The sequence below is a fragment of the Balaenoptera ricei genome, chromosome 2, assembly GCF_028023285.1.
Source record: "Balaenoptera ricei isolate mBalRic1 chromosome 2, mBalRic1.hap2, whole genome shotgun sequence".
Classification (NCBI taxonomy): domain Eukaryota; kingdom Metazoa; phylum Chordata; class Mammalia; order Artiodactyla; family Balaenopteridae; genus Balaenoptera; species Balaenoptera ricei.
In genome coordinates this window covers 151,579,177-151,598,911 of record NC_082640.1, presented here as the reverse complement: position 1 = coordinate 151,598,911, position 19,735 = coordinate 151,579,177, and the positions used below count along the sequence as shown (strand labels likewise).

The 19,735-nt window shown below is 39.0% G+C and overlaps 1 protein-coding gene across 2 annotated transcripts; it reads right to left on the bottom strand.

The window, feature by feature from the left end:
- Positions 1 to 758: 758 nt before the first annotated feature.
- Positions 759 to 18,280, bottom strand: CHURC1 (churchill domain containing 1). 2 transcript variants are annotated; one of them, XM_059914459.1, is made up of 4 exons: positions 18,161 to 18,280; positions 7,912 to 8,047; positions 6,287 to 6,360; positions 759 to 935 (listed from the first exon to the last, which is right to left on the bottom strand). In XM_059914459.1, exons 1-4 carry the CDS (start codon positions 18,278 to 18,280, stop codon positions 843 to 845), a joined length of 423 nt encoding a protein of 140 aa, XP_059770442.1. In that variant the 3' UTR covers positions 759 to 842. The 2 variants fall into 2 exon arrangements, with proteins under 2 accessions (XP_059770442.1, XP_059770443.1); XM_059914460.1 differs by having other exon boundaries at positions 6,287 to 6,357.
- Between the last annotated feature and the right edge of the window lie 1,455 nt (positions 18,281 to 19,735).

The window sequence follows — 19,735 nt, the reverse complement described above, 5'->3', positions numbered from 1 at the left end:
CCCCTTTCCATACTATACTCTTTGGAAGGAAGTCACTATGCAAACCCATACTTAAGGAGTGAGGAGTATCTACATACATTATTTGAAATTTTTCTGTGTGGGGGATTTGTCTATTCTCTCCAGTATATGTATTTATTTATTCAGTCATTCATTTATATCAGTATGGACTCATGAATATTTATAGTTTGGTTTATAATCCAATACTACTTTATGTTGTTGCTCAAACTGTTCCAACTTTGGTCTCTGGGAGCTCCTTCAGCTGGCTCTTCTGTCCCTTTGACATACTCCCAATCATTGTGATTTTTCGTTTCAGCACTTCGCTTTTTTGTGGCTCAAGATGCTCCAAGCTCACCCTGTGTATTTACTGCCCCAGTCCTAGACTCAGTCATTTCCCCAAGGAGTCCTAATTCCTTTTATTGGAACCAAGATCTGGGCACTAGATGTGCTTTCCATCCTAGTTATTTTTCAGCCACATAGCTGCTAACAAAGATGCTTCATTCTGGCTGCACTGATGTGCACTGGGAACTTTAGCAGAAGAGCTCAGCTCTAGAGAACAGCAATCCCCTAAATTACTTTTTCTTTCTTTTTGGCTGTGCCACTCGATTAATGGGATCTTAGTTTCCGGACCAGGGATTGAACCCGGGCCATGGCAGTGAAAGCGCCGAGTCCTAACCGCTGGACCGCCAGGGAAGTCCCACTTTTTCTTTCAGAGAATAGGTAAGCCTAAGCAGAAAAAAATAATATGCAAATAACTTCCATTATAAACTAAGTCAGACAAACCATCAGGCTTGCTGTATTGTAAACCAACACAACATTGTGATTACAGAGCTGCAGAAGGATCCTTAGAATAACAGAGTCATTTGTCGGGGGTCGTCAGGGAGAATACTGATCGTATCTTCAGCTTTACCACATAACAGACACAGCATGGTATACTCCTAGAACAAGATAAAGTGCACAATTACCTTGAGGAACTGGGAGAAAGATGCTTCATAACTTTCTCTGGTAAAACTGTTCTCTGTAAATTGTCATGGATATGGTGTCTGTACATTAGATCAAGTTCTTCAACACCTATAAGCAATATCTTAGGTTTAGTCTGTGTATCCCAGAGCCTTTTGTTTATATAAATTGAATACATGCTGACGCTCTATTTACTATGTATACAAGAATGTCATCTTGGAAATGCATGGCTATTTCCTGGACTTAGAAAACACACATACTGGGCTTACTTAGTGCTGCTATTTAAAGTAATGAAGCAATTTGAGTGTGGGCCCCTGAGGACAAATTCCTGTTCTTAGAGCTGTTCCTTTCTAGAATATTCAACACTAATAAGCAACAGAAATGATTTTTAAAACAACAAAAAAGGAAAAAAATTTCCAAACCCAAAAAGCTACTATTTTTATCTACCCCAGAAAAAATAAACAATTATGTTAAATCCATTAGTATGTCATGTCTCATATTTAGATAGCTAGTTGTCTAGAATTTGATCTATTTAAGGAGTTTTTTGTTTCTTGGGTTTAACAAATGTCCAGACTGGTGACAGAAGTTATTTTGTTTTAGGCAAAAATCCTTAGCGCAAAGTCCTGTTCTTACAGCTGTTCCTTTCTAGAATATTTAATATGGTCATAAACTACAGAAACATATTTCTTTCAAAACTTTTACTCTAAAACTTTTTATCTTCTTTAGGAAAACAAGCATCTATACTAAATCTATTAGTATTTCCACATCTGACTTTGAGATTGTTGGCTGCCTGGAAATTGATCAGTCAAGGCAGTTTGTGTTTCATGGGTCTCTCACTAGAGAGATAAACAGTGACTACAGTACAAAGACTCAGAACCAGGCAACTGCCTTTCCATTTCCTACTAGAGAGTTCAGCAGGGAGACCTAGTTGTAGGAGTGGAAAGACTGTTTCTTAAAGACCACATTTAATTTTAAAGTCTATTCTACACACACAGTAGAAACAAAGGCTAGAGCTCAGCAAACAAATATGAGTCTCATGAATCAAAAACAAAATTAAAATCTACTCTCTCCAAGGTTTTACTGCTTTCAAATCTTACTTTCACCTACCAGACATTACTAGTAGGATGTCAACCTTTCACTGGAAATGAAGAAAAAAGTAATAAAGTCAAAATGGGAAAATGTGTCAAGCTAGACAACTATTTGAGTTTTCAACCAATCTATCCATTGACAAGTTTTTATTAAGTGCCTAAAGGCTCTGCAATGTGCCAGGTGCACCGGTAGACATGAGAGAAGGCAAGGACAAAGTCTGACCTTGCAAAACTTACAGTCTAACTTGGGAGAAAGGAAAAACCTAATACACGGTATAATCTGGAAAGGCTGCTAAATCAGTAAGACTGATTACACCTGTAATCTTTAATTTATAGGCAGTCTGGAATCCAAATTTCATTGTAGGTCAATTATTTGGAATTCAGAAGCAGTTTCCCACAGAAGTAACATTGCACATGGCAGTTAGGTTCCCAGGGAAATCCAGGGAGTCTTTTAAATTTATACTGCACAAGTACTATAGAATCTAACCACATATAGCAGAGCTTCTGTGGGAAAATATGTCTAGAATTCTCTCTTGGGATGCCAGGAACACATTCTCACTTGGGATGCCAGGAATATGGTTGGGTCAGGACACCCTTCACCCAAACTGGCCAAGTTAGGAGAATCAGAATTCCCCCCAGTCATTCATGGAGACCTTCAAAGGCTCCACCTGGGCAAAGCCTGAGGGTAGAGATTTGGAAGGAAAGGTGGAGTGGGTGGAATCACCTTTGGGCAAGATCAGATCCTTGTTTTACGCTGAGGGTCCCATGGGCCTTTTCCCTCTATTATTACCTGCTAATTCTGACCCTTAGTCCTCTCCTTCCCTGGTCCACAGAGGAACAGAGTGCAGTCTCACAGTTTCCCTCTTGTTTCCTGAGGCAAATATATAGTCCTTTTAATGGATTTTAGGGTGATATAAAAAATACCGGATACCTGTAATCATTTATAATTTATTTTCTGTTTAAACTCTGTACTTATGTCTCTATTTCCCCTCTACTCTTGCCATCAGAAAATCTTACTTTGTTTAACAATGGTTTTGTTAAAAATGAATTTGTTTAAAAACAGAATCCTTATCTTTTAGAGATTCATACTGAAATATTTACAGAAGTAGTAATATGCTTGGGATTTACTTCAAAGTAATCCTGTGGGGAGATGTGGAAATAGTGGTACAAATAAAGCAAACTGAAGCTGGGGACTGGAGATGAGTACACTATTCTGCCTACTTTTGATTATGTTTAAATTTCCCATAAGACATTTAAAACAAAACAAAATATTACCAATGGTGGGAATCCCATCTTGAACCTGAACGGCTGCTGGGATAAGATGGGGGCTGGAGTGGGGTGGGGATGAGGAAAGTAAGTCACAGCAGCTGAGCATGAAGAGTTCTTGGGGTCATCAGACTAAGATGGAAGTTACCAGCAGGCCAGTCACAGGAGTCGGGGCCTGCTGTGGGCCCTACCGATGACAAGAAGAGCTCAGAAAAGCGAGAAAGCAGTATGGGCTGAACTATTAAGAATAAGGAGGAGATAGAATTTAAGTTCAGCTTGAAAGAGGTAAGATTTAGTTGGCTTGAAGGTAGCGAAAGGGACACGTTAAGTCAAGGAAAAAGCACGAATAAAGACAGTGATATGGAACAGAGCAAGCACATCGCGTATGGAGTAGCAGAGGAGTGACAGGATGATGTGTTTCCAGAAGATTAATTTGAGGGCAGTGCGCACAACTATACTGTGGGGACTGCTGCAGTAATTTAGGTTTCAGCAGTATGGTCCCTGACACGGGGTGGGTGGCAGTGGAGACAGACAAAAGCAAGAGAAACTAAGGAAGAAAGGAGGGCAGGGAGGGCATTAGGGTTAAAGAAGGAGATCCGGGAGATATCCGATAGGTTTCATCAGACACTGAGGGTGCGTGTGCTCAATGTCTGAGGGAGTACAGAGAAGGTTCCTAGACCAGAGACCAAAGCTCAGGGGAAAAGCAGTTAGGGAGAAACAGGAGAGGAAACCAGAGAGTAAGCAAAGGAATAGTCAAAATGATTTAAAAAGAAAGAAAAAAGTCTAGATCTATGGACCCCAGGGGAAGAAATGCTTCAAAAAGACAATGGTTATCAAAACCAGATCCAGAAGAGATGTTAAGAGAGATGAGAACTGAGGCAAGGTCACAGGATTTGGCCACCTTATAGGAAATCTATGAGAGAACAGTTTTAGTAAAATGAAAATGAAAACCAGTTTGTAGGTTGTTAGGAGGAGCACAGGGAAATAAGGAAAATAGGGTAAAGAGCTATTCAAGTAAAGAAGCAAAAGGAGAGATGATCAGAGGATGAATCAAAGAGGGAGCTGAGTGAAACAAAAGGATTTTATTTTTAACAAATAAAGAAGAACTAAATATATTTAATGTAAAAATGCTTTAAATCTCACGGAGAAAAGAGGATGCTAGGAAGAGAGAAGATAACATAAGATTCCTGAGGAAATGCAGCGGGGTAGCCATAGAGAGGAGGAAATAAAAATCTCTACTACAGGAGGGAAGGAAGAGAGTCTAAAGTTGGGGCAATGCTATGAATGGTGTGCAAAAGGAGAGTAGTGAGAAATGAGGGAAAGGGAGGCTGGCCAGCCCAGCAAGAACCTTGGGATGGGGAGCTTGGATATTATACTGTAGCTGAAGGTGAGCTACGGAAAGGCCAATGAGGTAGTCTGAAAGCATTATTTTAAGAAAAATATGCGGGTGGCAGAATATAGAATATGGGGGAGGTGGGGAGTGGATGTGGGGAGAGAAAGGACTGGCGGTGGAGAGTCTAGTTTAAGAGTTTTTTCCAAGAGAATTCCACACTATCTAGGGGTTGTGACTATAGCCATCTTCCTTTACCTTCTTTCTACCCCAAAGGAACTTCTGGGGAGCTTTGAAAATGGCTGTGCTCAGTCATAAAGGAAAATCAGCTAGACTTTGGTCTCAAGGCAGTGACACACAATGGCTCAATTAGGGTATAAACAGGCAATCTCAATATCCACTTACAGACTCTAAAAAGCTCACAGAAGCTTCAGGAACTGCTGCAAAATAGCTATAAGCACTCTTTTCCTCCCGTGAATGGACAGAGCTGCTTCTTTAAGCCCCCGACATGTTCATTCCCCTATTTGGCCACTATTCATTCACTGAGATCTCGATTTTGCCCTAAGTGATATCTATCATATAAGTATCTTTGAGGCATAATTTTTGGATCCTGGGGAGACGTGGTCAGGATGTTAAGATAGACCACAAGATATTAGACCAGATTCTGACAGGTGACTAAGTGCCTTCTTCCACACTGAAATAAGAATGAATGAAAGTGGTTATACTATTTTATAAGATTCTGCTGTAGAAGATTTTTTTTCCCTAATTATATAGTACCACCCAAATTTAAAGGATTAAAAAAAATTCCCTTGCCTGTTAAAACTCTTACCTCACATTCATATCCTCTGGATGAACATGTAGTTCACACTAAATAAGTAACTCAATCTGAGGGCTTGAAAGCGGAGGCAGTGAGGGGCAGATACAGGTAAGTGTGTCCTCATGCTTTCCAGTTTGTCCTCGGCTCTCCCTCACTGTCCAGCTTTTCTTCCTGACCATTAGACCTGTGAATCTTCAGCAACTTCAGGCCTACACCAGCCTGCAGAATTCTGTAGAATTCTCCACATGCTCTCACAATTGTATAAGGACTAATCCTTATACTACATCCCTATTCTCTATCCTTATATGATTCAGCTTCTCTCTTCCAACCATGATACACCTATCTTGTCATTTTACCTATCAAACAATATTAAAATATCGCAATTGAGACTACAGAGTTGCCTGACTCTAAATGCCTATAAGGGAAACAAAGATAATTTCGTTAGCATGATTTCCATGCTCAGCAAGTATGGTGGCAGTGGGCAGGCCAACACTTAAAGCCAAGAATTGTGCAATCATGTAACTGGGTAGAGAAAAAAGAGGCACAATAGTAACCTCATATGAAGCCATAATGTGCTGTTCTTTATAAGCAAAATGACAGGACTGAGATATCATTTGTAAGGCATGTGTTTTGCTTTGTGACTGTTGTGAAGACAGGTTTGAACAGATCCACCCACATCTGAAGTGTCTCTCAACTTACACAAGTGGAAGAGAGGGTCTCCTCTAAGATTCACTAGTACTTCATTTATGAAGACTATACCTAGATTCTTCAAGGATACTCTTATTGTTCCCCTCCCCCGCAATAACATACCGACATTTATACATTTACCTGAAATTCATCCATGATACTGAACGTATACTCATGCCTGGCTATTACGTGATGACAATTCTTACAAAGATCTGCTGAAACAGAGAGAGACTTAATTAAGTCTTAGAAGGTATCCTAAGACAGTAAAATTTCTAGTCTTAGCATGGTATTGCTTTGAAAGAATCTTAACTCTGTCATATTTAACATAGCAGGAAACCCATTATAATATCTACCTTGATAAAAAATCCAGACTCTGTCACACAGCAACACTATATAATTAAGAGCCTGCACTCAGAGATTTAATGTGCATATATTCATTCCTATTGAAAGCTCTCTAAGGTAATCAATTAATGGATATGTAAGTGTGTTTTTGAAACTAGCTGGACCTGTCTAACTATGTAGGAGCTTTTATTCTCAGGAATGAAAGAAATTGTGCTACTAACCAATCATAAACAAAAAGCTAACACTAGACTTTAAAGTGAATTTAGCAGTAACAAAAGGCTCTAGTAAAAACAATATAGTAATAATAACTATGATACATTGAGTGCTTAATGTGTGCCAGATACTGTTTTAAATACTTTATATCTGTTTTTCACTTAATCTTCTCAAAAACCCAATGAGGTAGATAACTATTGTTATCATGTTTGTAGGGATAAGGAAACAAAGGCACACTATGGATAAGAACTAGGAAGACCACAGCTGAGCTAGGAAGTGTTGGAACCAGAATTCAAACCCAAGCTTTCTCGCTCCAGAGCCCTTGCTTTTGACCACTATCCTCTATTACCTGGAAAAAAATAGAGTTTAAAGGGGTACATGCTACAAAGAAAGAAAAAGATTCTTCTAATTTAGAACATTTTTCCATAGTCTGACTCTATTCTAAAGGCTTAGTGTCTTTTGCACCTTTCTTTCAAAATATCATTATTGGCACATTTAATCCTCATATAGTCAGAACATACCAAAAAATCAGGAGACAAGCAAAAAGGAAATGTGAACAATTTAAATAGTTGCCATAATATCTGGGCACGAAAGTGCACATATACTTAATTTATTTGTAGAGATTCTTAATGCCAACCTCAGAACTTATTTATTTTTATTATAGTTATTTATTTGATTTCCCAGTATCAAGGATGAGGAATAGCATATGAAAGTAGCATACTTACAGTAGCAAAAGAAACTATAAACTGACAGTAACAAAAGAGACAAAAGCTATAAAAGCAGAAACAAGACTAAAAAAACCATAGCATCCCAGAGCCATTTAGTATAAGGGCAAACAGCCCTAAACACTTTAATAGCTGTTGGAGCGCATCACTGTATTATATTATAGTAGAAGGTGAAAATTCACATGTATGACCCTAAGTTAAAAAAAAAAAGTCCCTGTATCTTGTTTCAGAAGACACAGTCTTTAAAGATAAACAAAAGAAAATTGGTGCCTGAATCATAAGCTTCAGTTGTCTGCAAAAGTCATTTATGTGGAATATCTGATGATGCTACATAAATGAGATGTTACAAACATTTTCCTCTTAAAAAACTAACTAGTGATTTTGTGTTGCAATACGATAGTGAAATAGGCCTCATAAGACTGCACAACCTAACTCCCAAAAGCTGATACCTGCTAACAGACTCAGATGGAAAAAAAGTCTACTTACGATCATAGGTAACTATTTCTTCTCCATCTTCCTCTTTCAAAGATTTGTTTGTGATCAGCATAAAATCCCGCTTACTGCACACTGCACAGCCTATAAAGTTCAGCAAGAAAGATCCATTCTCCAGGCAGATGTTACCCTAAAATAAGAAAAACAGGAATTTAATTTTCTTTTTTGAGGGGATTTTAATTTTCTTATATTTCAAAATCCTTGGTGAAAATGATTAATAGACTTAAAGTCTCTAAAGGCAAAAAACATGGCCAGAATTTACTTGCTTGAAGTGTACACCAAGTAATTTTTGAAATTACTAGCTTTCCTCTAGAAGTATTATTCACAGTAAATAAAACTGAAGAAGTGTTAGAGCTTAGGACTGCAACTGTGTTTAAGAGGACTAAATGCAAATGGATATTTAGAAACAACTTAATGAAGTCTTACTATAACATGTGAAAAGGAAAAACCAGAAAAATCTAATAGCCAACACTATTAAATGAGGTATCATATTATAAAGCTAGAATGAAAATTCAATCAAAATGGAAACACTGAGCCAATGATAAAAATGATCTTATCCACTGTGATGCTCAGTTGACTGCTGAAACAGCATTTTTTCAAGCCTTAAAAATACCACAAAATAAACAAAGAGAAATAAACTCTCAGCTCTATAGATGTCAGTCCCTAGGATATGTGTGATTCAGGCAGAAAAGGTAAGTTCTGCAATTCATCAGATTGACACCATGGCATTTAAAAGAGAAAGGGTTTTACTTGTCATTAAGAAACTGTAAACAACATATGCTCCTGGCTCAAGGGAGGTCTTTGCTAAAGGCTTACTAATAATTGTTCAGAACTTAAAGTCACTTCATAAACTACCTAGTTCTACTCATTTTTAAAAAAATTTTTATACTGGCGTATAGTTGATTAACAATGTTGTGTTAGTTTCAGGTGTACAGCAAAGTGATTCAGTTATACATGTATCTATTCTTTTTCAAGTTCTTTTCCCATTTAGGTTATTACAGAATGTTATTTCTTTTTTTTAAATTATAGTTGACTTAAAATATTATAATTAGTTTCAGGCATGCAACATACTGATTCAATATTTTTATAGATTACACTCCATATGAAGTTATTATATAATATGGGTTATATTCCTTCTGCTGTACATTACATCTTTGTAACTTATTCATTTTATACCTAGTAGTTTGTACCTCTTAATCTCCTTTACATCCTCCCACCCCTTGCCCCTCTGGTAACCACTAGTTTGTTCCATGAATCTGTGAGTTTGTTTCTGTTTTGTTTTGTTCATTCGTTTGAATAAACAAATTTATTTATTTATTTTTAGATTATTTCAATAGAACAAATTTATTTATCTATTTTAATATTTATTTATTTATTTAGTTATTAATTTATTTTGGTTGCACCGGGTCTTAGTTGAGGCACATGGGATCTGCGTTGCAGCATGTGGGATCTTTAGTTGTGGCATGTGGGCTTCTCAGCGGCAGCATGCGGACTCTTAGTTGCGGCATGCATGTGCGATCGCCAACCAGGAATGGAGCCTGGGCCCCCTGTATTGGCAGTGCGGAGTCTTACCCACTGGGCCACCAGGGAAGCCCCTGCTTGATTTTTTAGATTCCACATATAAGTGAAAACATACAGTATCTGTCCTTCTCGGACTTATTTTGCTAAGCATAGTATTCTCCAGGTCCATCCATGTTGTCGCAAATGGCAAAATTTCATTCTTTTTTATGGATGAGCAATATATATTGTATATATATACTACATCTTCTTTATCCATTCATCTGTGATGGACACTTAGGTTGCTTTCACGTCTTGGTTATTGTAAATAATGCTGCTATGAATACTGGGGTGCATATATCTTTTTGAATTAGTGTTTTCATTTTCTTCAGATATATACCCAGGAGTGGACCTGCTGGATCATATTGTAGTTGTATTTTTAATTTTTTGAGGAACCTCCACACTGTTTTCCATAGTGGCTGTACCAATTTACATTCTCACCAACAGCGTACTGGGGTTTCCTTTTCTTCACATCCTGGCCAACACTTTATTTTTTAAGTGGCATGGGTCACATCTGGGCTTCCACCATGCTTCTATCAGCCAGACTTGCATTTAATTTAATTAATTAATTTATTGGCCGCACCACACAGCATGTAGGATCTTAGTTCCCCGACCAGGGATTGAACCCATGCCCCCTGCAGTGGAAGCATGGAGTCTTAACCACTGGACCGCCAGGGAAGTCCCACCAACACTTATTATTTGTTGTCTTTTTGATAATAGCCATTCTGACAGGTGTGATGCGATATCTCGTGGTTCTGATTTGCATTTCCCTGATGATTAGTGATGTTGAGCATCTTTTCATGTGCCTGTTGGCCATGTCTGCTTTGGAAAAATGCCTATTCAGGTCCTCTACCAATTTTTTAATTGGGTTATTTTTTTTTGATAGTAGTTCAACCTCATTTCTGACCAACAAAAAAACTGAGGTATTTTTAATAGTTAATGTGACTAAAAACCATTCAAACTAACGCATTTCTCCAATGCAGCTATGTGCCTGATACTGTGCAAAGCATGGCGGAGGATTCCGAGGACTCCAGGATGAGTCACATACGTTTCTACCTTCAAGGAGCTTATGAAGTATAAGGGAGTTAAGACTCGTCTTAACCAATGCCACAGTGAAGCCTTCCTGGATTCCCAGCACCACCATTAACTAAGTGCCTTCGTAGTGCTATGTATTAAAAGGTTAACTCTGGTGGGGGGAAATCAAATTAACTATGCAGTTTGGAGATACTAAAACATAGGCACATCAACATAACCACTAAAGGGGAAAAAAAGCCTTGGGATTAAAGTATAAATTTCCAGCTATTAAGAACAAGTGCTTTGATTTTTTAAAAAAATAAACTTTACTGAGGTGTAATTTACATACAATAAAATCCACTCATTGTAAGGGTATACATGAAAGAATTTTAACAAATGTATATACCAATGTAATCACTACCCCAATCAAGATACAAAAATTTCTGTCTTCCCAGGAACTCCTTCCTGCTTTGCAGTCTATCTCCAACCCCTATCTCACCTCAGGCACCCACTGACCTGATTTCTATCTCCAGAGATTAGTTTTGCCTGTTCTAAAGTTTTACATAAATAGAATCATACAGTATACTCTTTTACACCCAGCTTCTTTTGCCTAAAATGATGTCCATGTTAATTATCTATGTTGTTGTATGTATTGGTAGTTCATTGCTTTTTTAATGCCAAATAGTATCCCATTGCATGGATCTATCTGTTGATAAGACATCTGGGTTCTTCCCAGTTTTTGGTTGTTATGAATAAAGTAGCTATAAAGATTCGTGTATAAGTCTTGTGTAGACATATGCCTTTCTCTTGAGTAAATATCTAGAAGTGGAATTGCTGAGTCATACAGTAAAAATATGGTATATATATAAACTTTATAAGAAACTGCCAATTAGTTTCCATTTTCTATTCCCACCAGCAATGTGTGAGTTCCAGATTTCCCACATTCTCATCAACACTAGGTATTATGTCTTTTTTATTTTAGCCATTCTAATGATGTAAAGTGTTGTCTCATTGTAGTTTTAATTCATATTTCCCTGATGACTAGTGATGTTGAGCATCTTTTCATGGTGCTTATTAATATATCTTATTTTGTGAAATATCTATTCAAGTCTTTTACCCATTTTTTGAAAAGTTAAATTGTTTATCCTCTTATTGAGTTATAAAAGTTCTTTATGTATCTTAGGTACAAACCCTTTGTCAGATATATGTATTACAAATATTTCTGTCTTTGGTTTGCCATTTTTTAAATGGTGTCTCTTGATGAGCAAACAGTTTTGATTTTTATGAAGTCCAGTTTATTAAATTTCTTTCATTGTTTGTGCTTTTCTTCTAAAACATCTTGCCTACCCCAAGGTTGCAAAGATTTTCTTTGTTTTCTTCTAGAAATTTTATAGTTTTAGCTGGTAGGTTTAGGTTTATGATCCATTTTGAAATAACTTTTATATATGGTCTGAGGTAAGGACCAAGTTTCATTTATTTCTCTATGAATATCCAGTTGTTCCATCAACATTTGTTGAAAAGACTATCCTTTCCCCACTGCGTGACATTGGCAACTTTGTGGAAAACTCAACTCATCCTATATATGTGGGTCTACTTTTGACTATTCTCTTCCCTTGATTTATATGTCTATCTTTTGCACTAATCTCACACTCTTTTGATTTTTGTAGCTTTATAGTAGTTTTTAAATTAGGTAGTTTACGTCCTATAATTTGGCTAGTCTAGGTTCTTTTCATTTCCATATAAATTTTAGAATCAGCTTATAAACTTTTACAAAAAAGCCTGCTGGGTTTGTTTTTTGTTTTTTTAAAATTTATTTATTTGTCTATTTTTGGCTGCACTGGGTCTTTGTTGCTGCGCGTGGGTTACTCTTCGTTGTGGCGCGCGGGCTTTTCACTGCGGTGACTTCTCTTGTTGCGGAGCACGGGCTCTAGGCACGCAGGCTTCAGTAGTTGTGGCATGCAGGCTCAGTAGTTGTGGCTTACAGGCTCTAGAGCACAGGCTCAGTAGTTGTGGCGCACGGGCTTAGTTGCTCCGTGGCATGTGGGATCTCCCCGGACCAGGGCTTGAACGCATGTCCCCTCCATTGCCAGGAGGATTCTTAACCACTGCACCACCAGGGAAGCCCCTCCTGCTGGGGTTTGAACTGGGACTGCCTTGAATCTATAAAAGCTGACTGCCAAAGACTCCAAGATATTAAGTAATTTTTTAAAAAGTCTTAAAAGAATAAAGATCTAAATACCATTTTCAAATAAACAGAACTCTCAACAGAACTGCACACATAAACACAGGCACCTTATACAATATGCTCTAACCTCTGTAATCTGACCATATAAGCAGGCAGAATGTAAACTCTAAACACTGAAGGAAGAGAAAAGGGATCTATGTTATCAGTTGGGAGGTAGGGAAATAAATTCTTGAAATGGCAAATGCAAGTACAGTAAATAAGAAACTGATGGGGCTTCCTCTAAGGGACTTGGTCATTTGAAAGTGAGGATAACCATCATCAGTGAGGCATGATTCTTTTATTAGATGAAACAAGATTATTAATGTCCAAATTTGGGAAAGTAAATTAAAGCACACAATATTCAGAGAAGCTTTTGAGGCTCTCACAATGGGAGGAAAAAGAAGAATAAAATCTAAATCAATTCCACAGTAATAACAGTAAACTATAACAGTTTCGAGAAGACAGGAAAAAAGGCAAACATTAAATATCCTTAGAAAATGTGATTCAGCTAAATCCTGGTTGACGATCTATAAAGGTATACAAATGTGCAAGAAGAAATGGTTGAGGGACTTCCTTGGTGGTTCAGTGGTTAAGAATCTGCCTGAAAATGCAGGGGACACGGGTTCGAGCCCTGGTCCGGGAAGATCCCACATGCCGTGGAGCAACTAAGCCCGTGAGCCACAACTACTGAGCCTGCACTCTAGAGCCCGTGAGCCACAACTACTGAAGCCTGCGTGCCTAGAGCCCGTTCTCCACAACGAGAAGTCACCGCAATGAGAAGCCCGCGCACCGCAACAAAGAGTAGACCCCGCTCGCTGCAACTAGAGAAAGCCCGCGCACAGCAACGAAGATCCAACGCAGCCAAAAATAAATAAATAAATTTATTTAAAAAAAAAAAAAAGAATAGTTGAATACTATGATGATAATTAGTATGAAAGTATATTATGATAAACTCTTACAAATTTGAGAAATCTTCAACTATACTGACAATGATTGGGCCAATTTGCTTCTTCCAAAAAACTATTATTTCAGATGGTATAACTTAACAGTGCATATGTTTTGTCAGGGAGTACTTAAAATTGAAAATAGAAAATACAGTTTTTAAAGAACCAAATTCTAGTTTTGCTGATTTTCTCTATTGTTTTTCTATTTCCTAGTTCGTAATTTCTACTCTAGTCTTTATTATTTCCTTTCTTCTGCTCGCTTTGGGTTTACTCTGCTCTTGTTTTTTTCACTGTCTTAAAGTGGAAAGTTAGGTTATTGATTCCAGATTGTTTTTTTTAAATATAGGCATTTTAAAATGCATCATTTTAAAGCATCCATTTCCATACAATTGTTTTACCAATTATATATCAGACTCAGCATTTAATTAAATATGGTTTAATGCTAAGCAACAATTTGAGTACGTGAACTTTTATAGTTTAATTTTAAGTGAGGTATATAAAACATAATTTCTAATTTAAACATATAACTAATTTACACTCATTACTTCCTTCTGATTAACCTAAATTTAAGCTATATTTCTGTATTGCTGCTGAATTACTAAGAATTTTAGAGCTGAAACTTGAACTATATGAAATATAGGCTTCATTTCCAGTTTGATGCGGAAATGTTTTATTACAATTTTGGGTCTGATCAGTTATTTTAGAAAATGCAGTAGAGTTCTAGTTCCAACTGGTTTGCTAAATGCTTTTCTGAATGAAAAAAAATAGTTTGGTTCACAGTTGAGTAAAAAAATTTGAGTTCAGAAAATTATTATGGTTCATTTCCAATCTGATTCATGCTTGAGTTCAAGTTCTTGGCGTAATTTTACAAGCAAGTGGGCCAGAGCTCTGTTAGAAATTTTCTAGCCTGTGGAAAACATCCACCACAAAACTCCAGAAATTTTATGAAACCAAAGATAAATAATCAAACATTTATTACCTCCTCATTCTGCATTTAGATCTACCCAACATGCTAATCCATTATTTTCCTCTGCCAAACTTTCTGAATGAGTGAACTATACTTGCTACCACCACCTGAGTACCTTTTCCTTTGCTAGGCTCAAGCAGAGTGGCTTCTGCTCTTACCGCCCTTAAAAATATCTCATGACTTAAAAAAATCCCAGAGTTGGAAGGATCCTTGAGATTTCAAGTAGTCATTTAGTCTCTACAGAACAACAGGAAGAGAGTTCAATTCCTCTAAGGTTACCCATTCTATTAAAAAAAAAAAATCCGTTAGAAAATTCTTTATTCTGATTCAAAGCCTACAACCCCCTAACATCCACCCACTAATTATTTCTAAATCTGCCTTCTGAAATTTCAAAGAAAAGCTCAGTTCTTCCTTATGACAGCCCTTTATTTATTTGAGAACAGAATAAAATCAGAGAAAACTGCTTCAGGTACTTTCCTGGTTTTCCAGTCACCTCAGTGCTTTTCTCTACTCTTCTTCCTATACTTTTATTTTCACTTCCTAAATTAATTTATTCCCTGAAGCTCAGTTCTTGATTCTGGTTGATCGTCTACATTCTTTTCCTAAGAGAACAAATTATTTCTATTTTGACTCCTTTATTTGGCTGACTCATCTGCTTGAATCTCTTACCCAAACTGCCATCCTATATTTTCACTTGACTCCTGGCATGTTACATTCTCAACCTCGGAGGAAACATGATAAAAAGAAATCTGATCATTTGCTCCCCTAATTTTGGTTCTCCCTCCCTCCCAGATGGCTCCAATTTCTGTAATACTTCCAAATTTCCCAGCTGCCTAGATTGAGAACCCTTAGATCATCGACAGCTATTTTCTTCTTCCTTCCTACATTAAATTGGTTGAGTCCTGTTAATTCTTTCTTTGAAATGAGGACTGGTACTTCCCTGGTGGTGCAGTGGTTAAGAATCCGCCTGCCAATGCAGGGGACACGGGTTCAAGCCCTGGTCCGGGAAGATTCCACATGCCGCGGAGCAACTAAGCCCCTATGCCACAACTACTGAGCCTGCGCTCTAGAGCCCTCGAGCCACAGCTACTGAGCCCGCGTGCTGCAACTACTGAAGCCCACGCTCCTAGAGCCCATGCTCCGCAACACAAGCCACCGTAATGAGAAGCCCGCACACCGCAAGGAAGAGTAGTCCCTGCTCGACGCAAGACACAAGTAGATAAAGTCCCCGCAGAGCAACGAAAACACAACGCAGCAATCAATCAATCAATCAATCAATCAATCAATGAGGTCTTCATTATCTCATGCCTATACTACTGTTGCCATTGGGTTCCCCAAATGCTCCGTAGGGCTGTCTTTTTACATTTTCCCCCATCCCATCATCTCAACATACAACCATAAGATTAATTTTCCTAAATAGAAGATTTCAGAATCATTTCCCTATTCAATTTTTTTTAAAATTTTTTTTAAAAATTTATTATTATTTTTTTAATGCTATTCTTGTCTGCTTACATTCTTTTTATGTATGTATGTATGTATGTATGTATGTATGGCTGTGTTGGGTCTCCGTTTCTGTGCGAGGGCTTTCTCTAGTTGTGGCAAGCGGGGGCCACTCTTCATCGCGGTGCGCGGGCCTCTCACTATCACGGCCTCTCTTGTTGCGGAGCACAGGCTCCAGACGCACAGGCTCAGCAGTTGCGGCTCACGGGCCCAGTTGCTCCGCGGCATGTGGGATCTGCCCAGACCAGGGCTCGAACCCGTGTCCCCTGCATTGGCAGGCAGATTCTCAACCACTGCGCCACCAGGGAAGCCCTCAATGTTTTTTGATAGTTGCCCAATGCCTAAACTTCTCAATATAATTTTTGTCTTTTGATTAGCTCAACTCTTAAAAATCCAACCTAATATCCTTTTTTTTTTTTTTGGCCACACCGCAGCATGTGGGATCTTAGTTCCCCGACCTGGGATCAAACCTGTTTCCCCAGCAGTGGAAGCATGGAGCCAGGGAATTCCCCAACCTAATATCTTTAACACTATTCACGGCAAACATCTGCCTCATGGTGCCTATAATGTGCAGTTTTCGTTATTGGATTCACAAAGATCTCTTTTTAAACTTAAAAAAAAAAAGTATGAAATAGAACACAACACAGAAATGTGAAACGTAAAGGTACAGCATAATGCCTCTACCTATTAAATATCAGTAGTACCCCAGTGTGACAACCAAAAATGTCTCCAGATATTGTCAAATGTCCCTTAGGAGGCAAAATCACTCCCAGTTGAGAGCCACTGCTCCATTCACTTTCATTACTCATTCACTCATGGTGTTCCATGCTATGGCTATATCACATTTTTCCAGTCTACTACCACAAACAATGCTGTTATGAACATTCTTATACCAGTCTCCAGGAACACACTAGGCGCATGCATTTATCTGTCTAAAATGGGAACTGCTGGGTCATTCAGCAGGCATACCTTTAACTTTTTTTTTTTCTTCTGATAATGCTAGACCTTTTTCAAAGAGGTTGTACCATATGAGTGCTCATGTTGTTATAAAACCTTCCCAAAAGACTAAGTATTATTCAAAATATTAAGAGACAGAACCAACTATCAAGATTTTCTACCTCCCAACCAATATGAGAATCCTTGTTCTTGTTATTTACCCCCAGCCTCAGCTCCTCCTTTCCTTTTCTACCCTAGTCACAACTATCCTTCAAGTCCCAACTGAAGTCCACCTTTCTGTTGGGAGAACAGCGCTGTCCCCTATTGCTCTCCCCTTTCTCTAAACCGGAATAGCATTTATGGACCGTACTAGTCATTTTTTGTTAATAACGTGCTCCCGTAAAATGTAAGCTCTTTGGCAGCACGGAAGCTGCCTTTTATTTCTTCTTGGGTATCCCTTTCTGGCCTAGCAAAGTAATCTAGTTACACGCATACAAACGTTCAGTAAGTATACCTTGAATGAATGAGAGTAAACAAACTTCTCAATCTCCTGAGCTTTAAAGGAACTGAGATTTAAAAGAAAGTAACAGCCAGGAAACCTGAGTTCTAGTCTTGGCTCTCACACAAACTAGAATGTGAACTTCGCCAAGTGTTTTCCCCCTCTAGGCATTAGTTTCATCTGCAAAATTGGGTTAGAACAGATGACCTAAGAGGTCCGTTCCAGCGCTAGAATTCAGGAAGAGCACTGAACGTTATCAAATGAAGCTCGAGGATGAGACCAGGGTAGAGATGGGGGTGTCCCTCTGTTGTCGACTGGGTTGCTGGTGGTGGTAGGGTTTCACTTGTTTTCCCCTTGGAGCTCAAGAGAAATGGGGTGACGGATGATATCAGTCGCCAGGACGGGGATCAGCAGGAACCGACGGCTGCAGGCCATCCCCGCTGTCAGGTGCCTACATACAGCTGCCGCATCACTGGATGGGGCGGAGCGGCTGAGTCCGCCCCGCGCCCGGCCTCACAGAGAAGGCCGGCCGGGGATATGAGAAGCCTCAGGGGCGGCTATGGGCCAAGGGAGAGGGAAGTTCTCGACGCCCACTCGCTCACCCGGTTGGGATATTCCTTCTCCACACAGTCCCCACACATCGCGACGCAGTTAACGGGAGAGTCCCTCCGCTGCTTCCGGCAAGAGGAAACCTCGCGAGAGCTCAGAGAAAGTCGCCGCATGCGTCCAGAGTACTCACCTTGCAGTGTTGGGTCTTGGGAACTAATTCCAAGTCTCCGCCCCTTAGCAACTATTGTTAGGGTAGGGTCTGGTCTCCCAGACAACAACCGACAGCAAAGGGTAGGACTTCAGAAACCTTCCGAGAGAGAGGAAGGGACCGTGGACCATATGGCAGGAAGGGGAAAGGGATCTTGGACCGAGCAAAGTTCCAATAGGCGCCTTCCTGAGGCTAGGCTGACAGAAAGCCAAGTCACAATACACAAGAAAGGGAATTGTTTTTTGCTGATTCAGCTTACTCCGTATATAAAGCTGAAATTACAATTTGGGTACCTTTCCATACCATTTCTTAGGGCAGTGAGAGTGATAGTTCACATCTTGGCAGGGGAATAAGCAATAAATGAAGTGTTTGGGAAGAGGCACTTATAGTTCTGCAGAGAATCTCCTGAAAACACAAAATGTTAATAATAAATGACCATTCCAGAGGCCTCTGGAGGACAAAGCAATGGGAAACGTGTTTCTATCTCTCTGTGTGTCTTCCTATTCAGATGAGGAAACCAAGGAAACAGTGGTTAAAGGTCTTGTCTAGGGTAACAAAATTACTCAGTAGTCAGCCAGGACTAGACTCGGTTCCTACCCTGGGCTCAGCACCTTTTTAATACAGTAGCCAGTAGCCACGTGTGGCTCTGAAGCACTTTTAATGTGGCAGATTGAACTGAGATGTGTTGTAAGTACATCCTGCACACTAGATTTGGAAGAGTTAGTATAAACAAGGTAAACTATTTCATCAGTAATTTTTATATTGATACATGTTGAAATAATTGGGCTAAAATATATTATTAAAATGAATTTCACCTGTTCCCTTTCATTAATCTGGCTACCAGAAAATTGAAAATTACACAAATTATATTTCTACTGGATGGGGCTGGTCTATGCAGTTCTCTCTTGATCCACTTTTAAATGTGTCATCTGTTTTTTTAAAATTATTCCATCAATTTTATTTAATTTTAATTTTAATTAATTTATTTTTGGCTGCGTTGGGTCTTCGTTGCTGCGTGCGGTTTTTTTCTAGTTGCGGCGAGCGGGGCCTACTCTTCGTTGCGGTGCGTGGGCTTCTCATTGCAGTGGCTTCTCTTGTTGCGGAGCACGGGCTCTAGGTGCACGGGCTTCAGTAGTTGTGGTGCACAGGCTCAGTAGTTGTGGCGCACGGGCTTAGTTGCTCTGCATGTGGGATCCTCCCGGACCAGGGATCGAACCCGCATCCCCTGCATTGGCAGGCGGACTCCCAACCACTACGCCACCAAGGAAGTCCTGTGTCATCTGTTTCTAAAGCCTAATGCAGACTTAATTTTACTAACCACTGTATCTGTTTTATTCAGTTCTATAGACATTTGTTGAGTGCCTTCACTGTGCAAGGAACGGTGGGAACAACAGAAAGATGAGAAAGACTTTGTCCTTTC

Excerpts from the sequence above, each read along its gene's own strand:
- CHURC1 (XM_059914459.1), bottom strand. The coding sequence starts at position 18,280 with ATGCGGCGACTTTCTCTGAGCTCTCGCGAGGTTTCCTCTTGCCGGAAG. Across the intron at positions 6,361-7,911 it reads AGAAATAGTTACCTATGATC|CAGATCTTTGTAAGAATTGT; the intron begins GTAAGTAGACTT and ends TCTCTGTTTCAG. Across the intron at positions 936-6,286 it reads GTATCATGGATGAATTTCAG|GAGTATACCATGCTGTGTCT; the intron begins GTAAATGTATAA and ends ATCTTGTTCTAG.